The 17070-nt window shown below is 57.2% G+C and overlaps 5 protein-coding genes across 5 annotated transcripts; 3 read left to right on the top strand and 2 right to left on the bottom strand.

The window, feature by feature from the left end:
- Positions 1 to 59: 59 nt before the first annotated feature.
- On the bottom strand, positions 60 to 2495 carry NTH1_1 (alpha,alpha-trehalase nth1; the record flags this gene model as incomplete). The annotated part of the gene is made up of 5 exons (XM_066776674.1): positions 60 to 186; positions 240 to 1981; positions 2046 to 2167; positions 2227 to 2305; positions 2367 to 2495. 5 exons carry the CDS (start codon positions 2493 to 2495, stop codon positions 60 to 62), a joined length of 2199 nt encoding a protein of 732 aa, XP_066632516.1.
- Positions 2496 to 4962: 2467 nt separating this feature from the next.
- On the bottom strand, positions 4963 to 5955 carry SLS55_005223 (uncharacterized protein; the record flags this gene model as incomplete). The annotated part of the gene is made up of 1 exon (XM_066776673.1): positions 4963 to 5955. One exon carries the CDS (start codon positions 5953 to 5955, stop codon positions 4963 to 4965), a length of 993 nt encoding a protein of 330 aa, XP_066632515.1.
- Positions 5956 to 7719: 1764 nt separating this feature from the next.
- On the top strand, positions 7720 to 9210 carry PRS5 (ribose-phosphate pyrophosphokinase; the record flags this gene model as incomplete). Its single annotated transcript, XM_066776672.1, has 6 exons — positions 7720 to 7929; positions 7985 to 8306; positions 8330 to 8491; positions 8545 to 8793; positions 8846 to 9078; positions 9130 to 9210. The coding sequence occupies 6 exons, from the start codon at positions 7720 to 7722 to the stop codon at positions 9208 to 9210; spliced, it is 1257 nt and encodes a 418-aa protein (XP_066632514.1).
- Positions 9211 to 10612: 1402 nt separating this feature from the next.
- SLS55_005221 (uncharacterized protein) lies at positions 10613 to 13444 on the top strand (the record flags this gene model as incomplete). The annotated part of the gene is made up of 1 exon (XM_066776671.1): positions 10613 to 13444. One exon carries the CDS (start codon positions 10613 to 10615, stop codon positions 13442 to 13444), a length of 2832 nt encoding a protein of 943 aa, XP_066632513.1.
- A 1407-nt stretch (positions 13445 to 14851) lies between these two features.
- Positions 14852 to 16138, top strand: SLS55_005220 (uncharacterized protein; the record flags this gene model as incomplete). Its single annotated transcript, XM_066776670.1, has 1 exon — positions 14852 to 16138. One exon carries the CDS (start codon positions 14852 to 14854, stop codon positions 16136 to 16138), a length of 1287 nt encoding a protein of 428 aa, XP_066632512.1.
- Between the last annotated feature and the right edge of the window lie 932 nt (positions 16139 to 17070).

Here is a 17070-nt window from a genome sequence, read left to right as displayed (position 1 = left end):
CCTCAGAATGCAGAGATGGAGAGAAAAATGGCGCACCATGCATCAACCCAGTTGATTTACTAGTAACCAAGAGCCTCGGTGGCCTTGGTGAACAGGTCCCACGGTGTCATCGCACCCAACGCGCGCCTCATGTGGGCATTCAGCATTTGCAAGCCATACACATAGCTGGCGTTGACCCAACCGAACCTGAGCGCAAGTTAGCGGATTGTCAGTAGAAAATCAGATGTTCGAGCACTCACCCCTCACGAGGAACACCCTTGAAATCGCTGCCCTGGTTGCCGTACTCTGCCTCAACCTTGTGCGGATCAATGGGTCTGGTGACATCGTACTTCTCCACCACAACGCCGTTGAAGTCGACGAAGGCCTTGGTGACCATGTAGCACCACTTGTACGCAAGGCGCTGAGCCTCATTCTCGTAGCCGAAACGTTGGAGGCCAACCCATGCAAGCATCTGCTGTGGAGCCCATCCGAATGGGTAATCCCACTGACGATTGGGGCGCTCGAGGCCGACTTCACCACGAGACTTCTCAGTACCTGAGCAAAGTCCTCCGAATTCTTCCAGCTTCGGGAGAGCCTTGGTCACCAGTGCAGCTGCCTGGCGAGGAGTGGCCACACCAGCCCACATGGGCCAGAACGTGGTCGCGCTTTCGTAACCGGTCTGCTTCTTTTCAGCCGTGTTGTAGTCGAAGAACATTCCTTCTTCTTCATTCCACATTAGCTTCTCCATAGCAGCCTTCCTCTTCTTTGCACGGCGGTCCCAGACAGCTGAACTTTCAACATGACCAGGTTCCTGTCCCGCGACGCAGAATTCAGCTGGGATAGCAAGACGATCGCCAAAGTGAGCGCGAATCGTGCGAGCGATATCCGTCTCGTACTTGTAGAGTAGCGAGTTCAAGTCGACGGTTGCGAGATCACCTGCAACGCGTTCTAGACGGTAGGAGGTGTCGTGGCCAGATTCGCGGACTGCACGATCATGCATGAAATACACGTCGAGCTCAGGCTCCACGACCTTGCGATGATTGTAGGCCTGAACAAATTCCTCGAACGTCATGCCATGCTTCTCCGCATATGGCTCCAGAATGTGAACGAAGTGGGTGGCTTCGGTCTCCGGAGGCACGCCAACACCAGCGGGGCGGTATCTTGACAACCCGGTTTCCGGGTCGTACCGCGGAGCTGCTGTCCACACACTGTAATACTCCTTGATGGCGGCCATTATGGAGGCCTTCAGGAAGTCCTGAGCTCCAGGCTCGTGCTTGATGCGATCATAGACACGGAGACACATATCCGTAAGGAACGGCGGCTGTGAACGGCCAAGGTAGTATGTCCGGTTGCCATTGAGGATCTTGCCGTAGTGTTTGATGCAGAAGCAGAAGTTCTCGACCATGGCCTTCACCAAATCGACCCGGTCATTCACCAGCAAACCAAGGGATTCCATGTAGCTGTCCCAGCCGTAGAGCTCGTTGAACCTGCCACCTGGAACAACGAAAGGCTTGCCGCGGAAATCCTTCTCACCCTTATCGTTGATGTACTCCTCCATGTCCAAGGCAAGAAGGCCGGGGGCGTCATTGAGATCTCTCACGTAGTCGTCGTTTGCACAGTCTTCAGCCAGATAGATTACCTCCAGCTTCTCGTCCGGGTGCTCCTTTGCATGCTTGACGTAGTACTCATACTGCTCTGGAGCGCCACGAGGGACATAAATTCTCGGGTGTGGATTGTCCGTCCAGTCCTTGGGATCACGGGCAATGCGGGAGATGTTGGAGGAGTCAGTTCGGCGGGTGAGATTATTCCAGAAGGTATCCTTGATCAGACGTGAGAGGCGGCTGACCGGGTTCTCGTTGAGACGCGCCTCGTCGAGGACAATCGTCTTGCGGCCGTAGTCTTTTGCAAGCGTGAGCTCCTGCAGGAGGTTGGCGAGCATGTAGGTTCCACGGACGTCAAATCGATTGAGTCCATTGGAAGCGGCGGTGCCCACCGAAAGCACCTAGAGCGCTTTGTCAGCCTGCAATTTCTCCCAAACCGATCCCCACATCTATCGTTGTACATACCTTCGGGCCCGCATCCTCAATGGTGATTTGATAGTTCTGGTCGGTGTCCTCGCGCTCAAGAAGGGTCTTCAATGTTTCCTCGACAGGAATAAGGAACTTGCGGGGCTGAGAGGCATGCTCATCTGGAAACCATTGGCGTCAGCACCGGTGCAGAGCTCGGATGGGAAATGAGGACACTCACCGTGGCTAGACCTGCGGCCCGGCTGCTTCATGCCGGCCGCAACTGCAGCATTCAAATTGTGCCGGCCAGTCTCGTAAACCTGGGAAAAGCACGCATCAGCTCCTGCTCGCCAAGGTTAGCACATGCGGGTTTGCACTTACACCCGAGTAGGTGCGAGTCTTGGCCTTCGTCTTGTGAGAGTCGCCATAGTAGATTTGTGCCGCAGACAAGGGGTCGATGTCGTTGGTAGAGCTGCGATGGTGACGGGGACCGGATTGCTGCGAGCTCATTGCACGCTGGTAGGGCGAGAGGGCTGGTGCGGAGGGAGAATGGAGGGAATGGAGCGCGGCAGGTTTTGCAGCTATTGGCGGCAGGGGGCTTGTCGTGGTACAAGCTGGTACGGAGCTCGAGCAGCGGGCGGAGGATAGGCTCGTGTCGGCGGTCACGCGTGCGAGTCGTGGCTCGTGTTGCACGGAACACAGGGCGGATTAGGAGATTCCAGGGCTAAGACTGCAGTGTAGGTCAGGCGGGTTATAAAGAGACGGGCAGGAGACGGGTAAAACTGCAGTGGAGCGAAGTGCGAGATGGCGGCGGGATAGGGCGCGGCGGGAAGTCTTGTACCTCCGGCGGCGCTGCTCTGCGCAGCAGGCGCGGTAACGTAATGGAGGGGCAGCTACGGCCGCGTCCCGTCGGCGATCGGGCTTGCCACAAGGGACGGCCGGGGAGAAAGAGCGCGCATGCTTTGTTGCGGCGACCGTCTCTGTCTCTGCACGCACGCCTCCAATACGCCGCGATGCAGCTGCCCGTTCCCCGCATGCGCTGGGCCGCCCGTTGCGCGACTCCTACCTGCCTGGCCGCGGCGGCCGGCGACAGCAGCAGCAGACACCCATCCCTTCGCTCCCGCCCAGAGCCAATTCACCAATGAGATCACCGCCAGCGTCATTGTTTTGGAGGGTCCACGATACGTCATACCCCAGTTCTGCCGTGCTCACCATCCACCGCCGCCCGCCGCTCCTCGCATCGCACCCGACATGTGCCGCCGGGATGTGTGAAGGTCTGACGGCTTATCTGCCACCTGCAAGGCTCACGGCACACGCGACCCGCCTCGCACGCCTTCGCGCTGCAAACAGCGGTGTGTGTGGCATGTCAGCCTTCCGCTCCAGCTCGCATATGTGTATGCAGGTGCGACCTCAGGACCAGGTCCCTTTCACCGGTGGCATGTGCTGAGTGCCTACCGCAGCCTGGTTGAGGTCAATCAAACTGGCAGGCCATCCTGACCAGATCGCAATCGCCCGGGCAGTGATCTTAGACTTCGTACATGCTTGTTTCCCGACATACTCCGCAAAGGCGATAAAGAATAATTTCTCTGCAGCCGGCCATCGGATTTCCATCCCTGGCTAGCCCACCACTCGCTTCGCCAGCCCACACAAGCCTGGTGATTCGCTCTCTGGAGACGCAAGGATACCACCCCCTCTACTTTCCTAGTCGAGTTCAACTAGGCATGCGTGGTGTTGCTCACGCGCCCGTATCGGATCAGGGTTCCAGGAGGGTGTTCGAAAAGCGTGGCCCGCACCAAAGGGTAATAGTCTCGGCCTGGATGTCTTCCTTTGATCCGCTCTGATTCGGATGCAGATAATCACTGGAACTCCCTGGTCGCATAACCAACACAGACCAGACTTTTGTCAATGAGGGACTTATTTCTGATCTTCAAGTAAGACTCCTGCGGCTCCTGTGGCTCCCCGCATTGTACGACACGGGCGGGACGTCGTGTGATGTGATGGACAGCCCCACACTTTTCGGTGGTGCACCCTTGCCAAACCTCTTCGGCGTACCTAGTTATGTTGGAACGATCGCATAATGATTAAACTCGGCTATCTGGCTGTCTCCTCTAGATCTGAATGCTTGTTGACTAAATGTTTTCTAGTACTTTGCCTGTTTGTGTGCGGCTTTATTCACTGTACGGTACAGAAACCGAGTCGAGGGCATTTCCAACCATGCTCGGCATGTGAAAGCTGTCTATAAGGCACGGTCACTATCACAAGATCATGGTTAGCAAATGGTCGAGCTCTCGCATTGAGTGCGTTGGCCTCTCACACGGAGGAGGAGATGCATGCTCTCAAGCTTGCACTACACGTCCCCGACAACACCCGATGAGTTCGTTGATCTCGGAAGCAGTTTCAATGTCACACAGATTACGCGTTGTACACAATAGCCTGTACGAGCTACCGCCATGGGCATAGATATGAATTTACTCGACATGTCGGTTCTTGAGTAATTGACTGGCCTATCCCTGAATGCATCCGGTCGAGAGGAAGGGCAGTAGCTCCGAGCACGCCAGCAATTAAATCATGCCATGCTTGTCTTTCCACGTCCCGCGGGATTTCACGGAGATATTGGAGCCCATGGACTTTCACCATACTGGTCGGCTTATACATGCCCACAGTTTGCTGCCGATGATTTCATTGAATGTTGCGCAAAACTTGTCAACCATGCTGGAAACCATACAATCCATCTCAACCAACGTCCCGTAGGGCTGATTGAAGTACAAGTGTCAAGTAGCAGGATTCTGGAAAGCTCAAGTTCTGAAGTCGCGGATAGTAAAGTACGTCTAATGATCCAAGTACATCATGGCCGTCGGTAGCCACAAACTGACGGACCCCCACAAAATATGCACATGTACGACTAGTCGTGGGAGACACTGGAACCGGAACAATCTGGCCAGGCCAGATACAAATCAAATCTCTCCATGGTGCTCGCTTAGAGGTTTGCAACCTTTCCATCTTTCATCAAACCAGGACAGAAGCGCTCCGCCGCAGGCTTCCCGTCGATCGGCAACGCGTTGAGGAAGCCCCACCTACTCCTCTCTTTCCACCCTTTCTTCTTCCACTCGGAAATTGTTCCGCTTGGAAACCAATCAACCACGTCTATTAGACCCTCATCATGCGCAATGCAAACAAATACGTTCGGGTCCGCGTCAAAAGCCTTCAACCGATTGATCGAATGCTGTGCCGCCAACGGGTCGATGTACCAGCTTCCCTCCTCGAGCGTCACCTCGTAGTACGGCTTCGTGCGCGCGTTCTGCTGGTCCGGGTGGCAGGCTGTGAATATCGAGCATGGACACGGCAAACGGAAGCGATCCTGGTCCAGAGGGACATCTTCTGGAATAGTCTCTGGCATGGGTGCGTAGATGGTGGGCCTGTAGGATCCGCCAAAGTGGCAGATGTCGCCTCCCATGAACACAAAGGTGTCAGGTGTCGTGCGGGCAAGAGCTGAGATGTGACCCACGGCATGACCGGGGACGTTAAGGACGTAGAAGGAACCGTCCCCGAAAAAGTCGTACGCTTCATAGTCGCCGATCTTGAAGTCTTGCGAAAATCCCACCTCGCGTACAGTACGGCCTTCGAAGTCGGAGTCGAGCATCACGCCTTTCGGGTTCGTTGGATAGCCAGGCATGAACTGCTCCTTGAATCCTGGGCCAAAGACGAGCTCTGCGGACTTGGGGAAAAGGGATGGGTCGCCAGTGTGATCGAAGTGCCAGTGCGAGATGACGATGGAGTTGATGCGGTTCAGATCCACGCCACCCTCTGTGAGTATCTCAGTGACACCCTTCGTTATGTCCAATCCAAGGATGAGTTTCTTGACTGACGCAACTACCGCCGGGGAGAAGTTCCACCAGTCTTTTCTGCAGCCCAGGTCGAAAAGTACCTCTTTTCCGGAAGGATGGCGGAGATGAAATGAATACGTTGGCATGTTGATCGCTTCATGGCCCTTCAACACAGGCTTGACGAAGCCATCGGCGGGGCAAACCAAGTTGGTCGAGGTGTTGATGATGCTGACATCCACACATGTGGAAGATGCGGGGATGTTGAGGGAGGGGTAAGCTTGAGGCCGAACATCACCGTTTTGGGACATCTTGCATAGGCTCCTTTTCCTGGGGAAAACCCAAGAGCGATTCGTGCACTCCTGGGATAACTTCTGTGCATTCCCCTTGGATCCGGGATATTGGCGCCATTTATACTTGGCAGCCCCCAAGAGTCCGGATCTACGGTCTCCGATGACACAGCGTGGGGAAGTGCGGGGAAGGGTACGTCAAGCACATCGTGAATGACTTAGGTTAGAGACGCTCCTCCGGCTGAACGGCTGCGCTGATCAACGAAGAGGCCAGGCTGACAAGCGACCTTAGCAAACGGCTCCTCCGGCAAACCTCCTTCTCCAACGATGCTAAGCAGACTTACGCCTGTAACAACGAGCATCTAGGTAGAATGCATATGTTGTAAGTCAGCTCCGTGGGCACAATTGCAATGTATGTACGAGCGCGCTCGACATGTTGAAATGACTCGCGGTTGGAAAATAATTCAGTTGGGACAGCTGCGCATCCTGCATGCACAATTATGAGGTTTGTCAATGTCTGAACAGATGCGGTTCTTATCGCGAGCGAGCATGGCTCCAGGCCTCTCCCATGACAGATGATTTCTCGCAGGTTCTCAAATAGTCGAGGCCGATCTCAATGCCTTCGCATGAGGTTGAAAGACACGCATGGCAAGTCAAGGACCGACTACTCACCACACCAACGACAATAAAGGACAATCAAACTGCCTTCATCTTGCTTCGACACCTCTGGGAGAGTAATGTATCGCGCCTGTCTCGGCCCTGATCGGTAGGCTTAACGCGTATTTAGTTCCGCACGGCCGCCGGAAAGACGCCTTGAAGTGGCCACAGATGCCCGGGTCTGCAGCCGAAAAGGCGAAGAAGCCAAAGCTTGGTTCGCAGAAGCACAGCACCTGCGAGACATGGTGAGTCTTGGGTTCGATGGGTCCGACGGCTGGGATGGCGCTGGGACAGGCGGCTGCAATCAGAGCCTGAAACGCCAAAGGCTGCGCTGCGATGTCGGACCTGGCCCGCCGAGCGAAGAATCTGAACCAGCGGAGAATCCAGTCGTGCAACAAGTTCGAGGTCGAAGTGGTGGGCGAGCGGGGCTTTAGTAATGGCAACAAAGGTATAGGCTAGTCGGGCGCGCCGTGGGTGCCAGTGCCGCCGCAAACGCTGCGAGGATCATGGACGCCAGCGGCGAGTGCAGACGGCGAGGTGGAGGCTGCGCGTCGCCGGGCAGGGCAGGGCAGAGCAGGGCAGGGCAGGGCAGGGCAGGCGACTGGCCGAGCACTCGTGCGGGCAGCGCGTGGGGAGCAGCGGGTGGTGTTGCAAACGGGAAAGCGGGAGTGGTGCGGAAGCTCGACCCAATCATCCCCGCGCTGGGATTTTTTCAACAATGACCACCATGATATGCGCCTCCTCTGCCAGACACCCATCCGCCCTCTGCGCCTCCTCCGATAGTTCGACTCCCTGAGCGCGCGCCCCAGCGCACCCGACCGCACCTCGATCAGCCAGCCCTCGTTCCGCTCAGCTGTCGCCCGCCGGCCTTTCTCCCGAGCCCAGCCTGAACGACTCTGTTCCTGCCTTACTCCACACGCGCGCCGTCCTCGTCAGCTCGCTCTCCTCGCCCCCCAGCGCGTCACCATGGTCCGCAACCTCGTGATCTTGGGCGGCAGCAGCCACCCCCAGCTCACCGAGACCATCTGCAACCACCTCGGTATCCCGCCGGCCCAGATTCTCTTGAGCAAATTTGCCGTGGGCGAGACGCGTGTGGAAGTCCAGGAGTCGGTGCGCGGCAAGGACGTCTTCATCATTCAGTCGGGTGGAGGCAAGGTCAATGACCACCTCATGGAGGTATACTGAATGCTGCGCACTCGGGCATTGCTGGACCACTGACGCCGCAACGCAGCTCCTCATCACTATCTCTGCCTGCAAAACCGCCTCGGCCAGGCGCGTCACCGCGGTCTTGCCCCTCTTCCCATACTCTCGTCAGAGCGACATCCCATACGAGAAGCGCGGCGCCCCGCTTGCAAAGGGCCCAAGCAACGCCAGCCACCCAGCAAACTACAGTTTCGACAGTGTACCCGCAACTCCGGCCCCTGGCCGCCCCGAGAGCGTTAGCTTGCCCGGTGGCCAGGACGGCTTGAACAAGCAGCTGAGCCGTCTACAGATGGATGAACGTCGCAATGGCGCCCCCGACAGCAGCCCCACCAAGGGTGCTCGCGAAGACAGTAAGGACGGCCCCGGCTTGCAGAGTGGGACGAGGCTGACAAGCAAGACTACTTCCCTCGCGAGCGTGGCACCTCGAATGCATCTGCCAACGGAATTAATGGCGTTAACGGATCGGTGACACAACCGCCCAAGTTTGAGCCGCAGCGTGGTTACAAGCAGTGGGTTGCCCAAGCAGGAACACTAGGTACGTCGGCGAACAACTGCGCCTGGCCGGCGAAAATGCTGACGCTGGGATAGTCGCGGACCTATTGACCTGTGCCGGTGCCGACCATGTCATCACCATGGACCTGCACGATCCTCAGTACCAGGGTTTCTTCGATATCCCCGTTGACAACCTTTACGGCCGCCACTTGCTGCGCAAGTACATCCAATACCACATTCCCAACTACCAGGAGGCTGTTGTCGTTAGTCCGGATGCTGGCGGTGCTAAGCGGGCAACTGCCATTGCCGATGCCCTTGGAATGCCGTTTGCGCTCATCCACAAGGGTTAGATGTCCAATGGCTCACATGACAACTCCCTCACTAACAACCATCGCAGAGAGACGCCCCACCCAAATCACTGACCGCCAGAACGCCACGATGATGCTTGTCGGTGACGTTGCGGAGCGAACGGCGATTCTCGTAGACGACCTGGCCGACACGTCAAACACCATTACTAGGGCCGCAAAGCTGCTCAAGAAGGAAGGCGCAACAAAGGTCTATGCGCTGGTCACTCATGGTATCCTCAGTGGCGATGCCATTGATCGCATCAATGCCAGCGCAATCGATAAGGTAGGGCAAATCCAAGCCATGACGTGTCATTGAACTTACTGACTGTAACAGCTTGTCGTCACGAACAGTGTCGACCAGACGGAGCACCTCGAGCATTGCAACAAGCTTGAGGTCCTCGAGATCGGAAAGTAAGTCATGACCTGCCGTAATTGAAGAAGAGCATCTTACTAACCAATCACAGTGTTTTCGCCGAGGTAGGGCTACTTTGAAAATGTCGCAAGGTCATGTTCAATGCTAACGTGATTAGGCAATTCGACGCGTGCACCATGGCGAGAGTATCAGTGTGCTCTTCAACTATGATTGAGTGGGATGCCGGCGATTTAGAACCAGAAACGGGCGCGAGCCGGACTGCTTGTACAACGTTGTTCTGCATGACCTGAGGCGTTTGGGGGGTTTGACATTCGAAGTCCTGAATTTGCTCTGAGTGGACGGTAAGCACCTTATTGATAGTCTAAACTTTAAGGTTTTGTTTGTGTACAAAGGACGCCGCAGCTTTATCTTGCGCCCCCAAGTCTGCGCCAAATAGCATGACCAATCTCCGAGAACGTGTCACCCTGCTCTTGCATTTGGATTTACGGGAGAATTGGTCGAGGTAGGCTTGCAGTCAGTATTCCAAGGCGGAGCGAATAGATCCATAGAAGCTAGAGCGGTTGCTTATCGCCTCGAAAGCACACAGCTGCGTTGAATGGTCCATTTGCCCGCATGTCCTTTTCATCAGCATCTGGTTGCTCCCAGACGCGTACCTTTTCAACATATCATCGCGATATCCATCTCAGGCAGTGGTCATGAATGCACCTTCATGAGTGATACGCTGCTGACGGGTCCTTCATCTGCGTTCTGCGCCTGCAAGCTCAAGAGGATTTCCCGGCAAGGCGTAGGCAATGTGTCCCATCCTGTCGACTGCTTGCTACTACTTAGTCCTCCCAGACGGTTCCAGTGCCGTTGGCCTCCCATAGCAACGCGTTGCCCCCCGCCGCTGGCGTGCCTGCCTCATCTGCTCGAGGCACCTGCCCACCGCCCGCGCGCCCACTACAAAACAGATCCACCCGCCCCCCGACACCCTGTCCTGTTCCTCACCCTTTCCATCTTCACCCGTCTCGCCCGCACAACGTGCGACGATTTGATCGCTTCGCGACCAAGATCTCACTTGCATCGAGGTACGTTACTCTTTTCGGCTGGCGCGCCAAGCAAATCCCCTGCTCGCTCGGACTTTAGCGAGACGTGGGCCGGCCGCCTTGACAACTTTTGAACGTCGCGTTGACGTTCGCTCCGCAGTGTTTCGAGAACCCCATCGCTACCAACCCCACGCCCCATCGTCGCGACCGCGCAGCACGCTCAAATCGGCTCCTGCGACCGTTCGGACCGCCGTAGTGTATACGCGACGCGTCGCGATCGGCCGCAAGTCGCCCTGCGCCTCCTGTTTGCGCGCGCGCGTCCCCGCACACCACCGCCTCCTGCGCGCGTCAAACCACCCTTACTTCAACCTCTTCAATCCGTCCATCCAGCGCTTGGCGTCTGTCGCAGTCCTTGCACAATGGCACGCGCGACTCGCAACTCCAAGGCCGCCCCGGCTCTCTCCAGTCCGCCTGCTCGTCGCACGCGTTCCAAGCTCAAGGAGAAAGACGCGGCTTCCTCCAGCAACAACCCTACCTCATCATCATCCCAGCCCGTCCAAGACGCGCCCCCCACCACCGACCTAGCCCCGCCTGCTGCCCAGAAGGCGCAGACTACCAAGAAGTCAACCGGCAAGGCCAAGTCCAAGGCATCTGCTGTCACGGAAAAGACTTCCGACTCTACAACGACGGCCAAGGCCTCTTCAACCAAGGCTTCGGCTAAGAACAACAACAACAACATCACGTCCGAAGAGTCGGACAACACCGCGTCGGCGCCAAAGGCCAACAACAAGCGGTCGAGGCGCCAGCCCACCGTTGATCGTAACACGAAGAAAGTTACCAAGTCCCGGGCCCGCAAGCCCACCACGAAGACTACTGCCACTACCAGGAAGGCGCTCGAGCAGTACGCTGAGGAAGAGGAAGCGCCCGCACCTCCGGCTCGTGCTGGGCCCGTTCGCCGCACTCGTGCGGCTTTGAAAGCTGGCATCGCTTCTCCGCTTGCTCCGGTTTCCGACAATTTGAACCTCAAGCCTCGTCAGACTCGCTCCAAGAAGAATCTGAAGGATGCCACCCCTCTGAGCATCATTGAGGACGAGAACCGCCGCAAGGATCCGGACGATTGGTTTGCGGATGTCCATGTCCAGCAGATGCCACAGATCTATCGCGATCCCGGTGCAAGTATGGAGGAGATCTCCGAGCACGAAGATGCGACTACAGCAGAGAACGATGACATCATGGAACATGACACTGCAAGCTCCGATGCGGATGAAGCCATGGGTGGTGACGTCGAGATGGTTGCTGAGGAGACTGAGAATGATGCGTCTGAGACGGAGGAAGACATGGCCGATGAAGACATGACCGATGAAGAGATGGAACGTCCTCAGACTCCCAACGAGGCCCCCCAGCAGCTACAACCACCCACCACTGCACGTTCTTTCGGCCTTGCCAATTTCTTCTTCAATCCGTTCAAGTCGGTGCAGAAGTATCTGAGCCGAACCCCAGCGCCTGAAGATCCTCAGTCACCCCTGGCAATGTCCCCCGAGTCTCCAACCGTCGCTTCACCTAGCAATGCCGCTCAACAGCGCAGGACTCGTGACAGGAATGCCCGCTACACTCCGCGTGAGAAGAACGCCGATAAGCGACACGAGTTATCCCAGAAGAAACAGGAGCCTCCGAGCGTCGAACGGCTCCAGGCCCAGTTGCGTGAGAAAGACCGCGAGCTCGCGGAGATGCGTCGCAAAAGCGAGCTGGACGAGCTGAAGAAACTGAAAGAGAAGAAGGAAGCGGAGCAGGTCCCAGGTCGTAAGCGTCGCCGCTCGAGCCCCACTGTCATCCCCGCTCGTCGCCCTGGTGAGAAGGGTAGCTTTGGAATGTTGGATGAGTATTTCGACTATGACGAGCCGACTCCCGATTCTAACAACAGCCGTGCGAAGAGGCGTCGGACTACTATTGCATCTCCGGACGATGATGACACTGATGATGAGTACGACTTCGTCCAACTTCCCATGGAACACACGCCTCCGACTCCGAGCTTGAAGCGCCCGCGCAATGGCTACCGCATGGCCGCTATGAAGGATGGTCAGGAAGATCCGATGGTGGCCAATCACGAGCTCCGTGTTATGCACCAGGAAAACAGCTTCAGCAAGAGCCTTTCCCCCGATAGCCTTACCCACTGGTCCCCTGCAAAGACCTCTCCCCAGACGAAGAAGTCATCGCCGTCGGCTGTCTACACTGGCTCTTTCTTGGCCGTCCCTGGAGATCCTGGCTACAAGCCGGAGAATGTCTTCAAGAAGTCGGAGCAGCAACTCCAACAGCAGAGTTCTCCCAAGAAGGACGGCAAGATGGATTCTGCCGAGCTCAAGGCCCGTGCTGAGGAGATTGTCAGGAAGGAGAAGAATGGAGAGGACATCACCGAAGACGAGCGCGAGCTCCTCGAGAAGGCTCAGCGCAAGTTCGGTCACATTGCGGGCAGCGGCAGCTTCAGCGCCCCGGAGTATGACAGCGACGACTCTTCGATTGTGTCCGATGACTTGGAAGAGAGCACCTCGCCTCAGCGCGACGCCCCAGTTTCATCTCCTCCGTCTGCCAAGGCTTCCTCCACTCAGGCTTCCGCCGCTCAGGATTCTGCTATTGAACCCACCAAGTCGGACAGCATGAAGCCTCCTCCGCCTCCCATGCCAGCCCATGCTCAACTCCCTCAGAGCGTGTCCGTCACCAACGACAATGCCATCTCCAAGATGCCGCCTACGGTTCCTGGCACTACTCCGAAGGTAGGCCATAGCGCTGCTTTGGCTCGCCAGCGTGAATTGGCAGAGAAGCACAAGCCCAAGACGGGTTCGCGTCTCCAGTACGTCAGCGGCGTGTCCTCGTCTCCAGGTGCTTCAAGCCCTATTGCCGCGAACAACATGGAGTCATCTCTCATCACACAGGGCATGAGCACCCCGGCAGGCAACGTCGGCGCAGACTCGTTCAGCTTCTACGACGCGCTCGTCGAGGAAGCCAGGGAGAAGTGCGGTTCTCTTGAGGACGCCTTGAACTCGGAAGAGAAGAAGTACCTCTCCTGGTTGATGGAGACTGAAGTCGAGAACGAGAGCAAGGACTTTGCGGAGTACGCCCATGAGTACGAGAAGGCGGTCGCTCAAGCTGGCTCCTTCCCCGGAACGGGCAATGAAGACGACAACGAGCGCAAGGAGCGCGATGAGAAGGAGTTTGCAGAGTACGAGCGTGCGATGAAGGAGCTCCGCGGCTTCTAAGTCCCCAACCAATTGCATGTGTTTTACGGAGTTTACGGCGTGTACGGAGGGAAAACGGCAATAACGAGAAATGGTTCTTCCCTGCATGGCGATGGCGAAATCCGAAAAAGTTAATACCACCGGCGGGTTTGGTTTGGTTTGGTTTTGTTTTGTGCTTCTACCCATTCTTCCCTCTAATTCTTCCCCCTACATCCTCCCCATTCTTGTTTTTTTTTTTTTTTTTTCCTTCCGGGCTCTGGGCGCTCGGAAGCCCTTTCCTGCTCCTCCTCTCTTCCCGGTTTCATCAGCATCTTCGGCGCTGCCCCTTCCTCTTGAAAGTCAAGACCGGACCCGAGCCTGACTTCATCACCTTTCTCACGAGTCTTTCTAGCGCAGCACCTTCCTACCGCGTCTGAAGTCGGAAGTCGGACCAGCACGCGGGCGACGCTGTCGCTCTTTGAGTGGACTTGCGCAGCCCGATTGTGCGGGAAGATGGAAGATGGAGGTTTGGGACTGCGGATGCTCCTTCCCTGCTCCGTTCGAGGAAGTTACATCCCCCCGCCGACGATCGCTGTTACCTGACCGTGCTTGACCCCTGTTGGGGTCGCTGGCTGGTGTACTTGCGCTGTCGGGTCCGGCTGGACGTAACGAGTTCGTTGAGCTGGAGGTTGAGCGTCCGTGGCCAGTGGATGGAGGGAGTTGAGCCAGTGAGACTCTGGAGGATGGTGGTGTGGAAGGTGCTCGAGGATGGAGGCGACAGGATGGGGGGAGAGCGGTGTTGGAAGCTCTGCTGCTTGGCTCTGGGGGAAGGAGGAGCGAGGGAGGGTCGAAGGGCGCCCATCCCAGTCTTGTAATTAGAAAATGTACGCGCTTAGCGTATACCCTTGGTGCCTACATGCCTTTTGTGATGGTGACATGGTTGTGGGCAATTGCCTGCTCGAGCAGCGAAGTTGCAAAGAAGGGCTTTGCAGCTGGAGATTGATGTTGATGGCGGGCAAGGGCTAACACGACATGGTCGAGACAGCGTGTTCGGGTGTTGTGCTTGAACAGGCTAGCCGCCTCGTGGCAATCTAGCCCCATCAACCGCCGCCACTCCCTATTGCGAGCAACCTCACCGCTCGCCGCTCCTATCGTGAAGCACGGCTGCGCCCAACATGGACAACCACGCCTTTGAGGCGTTGAGCGCTGGACGCGCCCGACGCAGCCGCTGCCCGCTGTCCATCATGGAAGAAACTGTTCGCTCAGGACGCGTGCCTCGCGCAACAAACGCCGATTTGTGATTGTATGTACTATACGGCGCTAATCGGCCTCGGCCTCTAGATTCGGTTCTTCTCGGTTTTTTTTTCTCTCTCTCTTTAATCGACGCCCCTTCTCCTTTGTACAGCGTCCCTATCGCGCTTTTCGAAAAAAATTAATCCAGAAAGTCCGATGAGTCACTTGGGCCACTGTCCACCTCCCTCCAGCAGCCTGCCTCCTGTGCGGTCACTGCACGCCCTTACAGAGGAGAAGATTTCCTCCGCCCTGCGCAACCTGCACTCTATCTACTGTCCGCTTCGCCTGCCCCGAGCTTTCAAGCCGCATGTGGAGCCGAAGGCACTACTGAGCCTCCCCCCGACACCCGCGGATTCTGGTTACGCCTCGCACAACGAGGATGAGGACGAGGACGAAGACGCCGAAGATGCCCTCGCTAGCCTTCGCGCCGACGACTTTGAGCGCAATTTTGCGGTGCGCTGGCTGACGGCTTTCATCGCGCGGTCAGAAGAGCTGGACTCGATTTCCGAAGACACGCGGATGCATCTCGTCGACGAGGCCGCCTTCGTGCTTGCCTCGTTCAACGATGACGTGAAGGCTGATGACGACGTCGACGACGGCATCACTCGCAACTTCGTCTTCTCCTTGGCTCCGCTCCCTGCTCCTGCCCCGAGCGAGATTGAAGTGCGCCTGAACGATGCCCCGCTCTCCGGCACCGACCATACCGACGTCGGCCTGCAGAGCTGGGGCGCCTCCATCGTGCTGTCCGACATGATGTGCTCCTCGCCCGCACGCTTCGGCTTGGTCCCATCTCAGCTCGGCCCGTCGCCCACCATTGTCGAGCTTGGTGCGGGAACGGGCCTCGTCAGCCTCACGCTGGCGAAGCTGCTCCCGCACCTCTTCACCGGCCAACCCGTCCCGGCCGTGGTAGCCACCGACTACCACCCGGCAGTGTTGGAGAACCTCAAGGCCAACATCGCCACCAACTTCCTTTCCGCTTCGTCTTCGTCTTCTTCTTCTCTCTCTTCTTCCCCGTCCTTCTCCTCCCAGCAGGACAACGACGACGACCCGGCACCCGTGCAGACCTGCCTCCTCGACTGGTCCGACCCCTCCCCAGCGCTGTCGCAGGCGCCCCTCAATGACGCACCCTCCAACCGCATGCTCATCGCCGCGGACGTCATTTACGCGCCCGAACATGCCGTGTGGCTGCGCGACTGTGCCGGCCGCATGCTCGCCCCCGACGGCGTCTTCTGGCTCATCGCCACCGCGCGGCCCAAGTCCAACCGCTTCGCCCCGCTCGTCGACACGGTCGAGGCCGCCTTCGACGATTCGGAGGCGTGTCCGCGGACGGAGGGCGGGCGGTTGAGACTGGGGATCGTGGGGGTGGAGAGGCTAGAGAAGAGGAGTGGGGTGGGGAGGGGGGATGAGGGGTATTATAAGCTGTATAGAATTGGATGGGCTTAGGGCGTGTGCTTTTCTTTGTTTCTTTCCAGAGAGAGGTACTCAAGGCGGATAGAGTAAGTAGAACATGTGTATAACTAGACGATTAGAACGATAGAACGGCCGATAGAATAGACACTACCCTAGAGTGATTGTGAAATAAGAAGACACCTGATGCAACATGATCTACATCACGCGCTGCGTCGACACATTTGGTATTGCCTGCATCGCCCCCTGTTTCTGGACTTGCCACACTCACGAAACGCCTACCACCTGCCCCCAATGCCTCATATGAGCTGGTGATGCACTCTCACCATTCTATGAATAGGCCACAGCCTTCGTATGCTATCCGGAAGCAGCGTCTTTTACGAGCTGGCTGTGACGGGCGTAGCGCCTTCTCAAACCGCCAGAACTGCTCGGGACCTTCTTCCCACTCTGCCTATGAAGGTACGCGCGCTAGTGCAGCTCGTCATTCCTTTTACCGTAGCTCTAGGACCCAGAACACCTCACAGTTAAACACCACTCTCACCAAGCATTGTTCAACTGGGCTCTATCATGTCGGTTACGACGCGGCCCGACGGAGTATACTCAGAGATCTACGTACGCCTTCGCCCTACCAGGCCGGTTACGACGCGGCCCAACGAAGCATCCACATCCACAGATATCTACATACGCGCTCGCGCAAGGCCCTTATTTCACCCGTACGTCAATATTCGACCAGATCCGGACGACTCTGACTATGAACCGTCGAACCCCCCTCCAATCAACAGGAACGCGATGTCATTGTACGCCATTGGTCCATGGGGCCGAATGCCGGCCTCGCTTTTGCGATACGCCAGCCACTTCTCCCCCACGCCGCCTCCACTTCCGAACCGACGAAGTTTGTTGCCCACCATGACTCAGGCCAACAGGCAATTCAGGCAGCGTAACGGAGAATGGGAAGTGCAGGTACCGCC

Source organism: Diplodia seriata (genome assembly GCF_021436955.1).
Source record: "Diplodia seriata strain FDS-637 chromosome Unknown scaffold_5, whole genome shotgun sequence".
Classification (NCBI taxonomy): Eukaryota; Fungi; Ascomycota; class Dothideomycetes; order Botryosphaeriales; family Botryosphaeriaceae; genus Diplodia; species Diplodia seriata.
The sequence above is the reverse complement of the archived record's forward strand: the minus strand, read 5'-3'. Positions and strand labels throughout refer to the sequence as shown.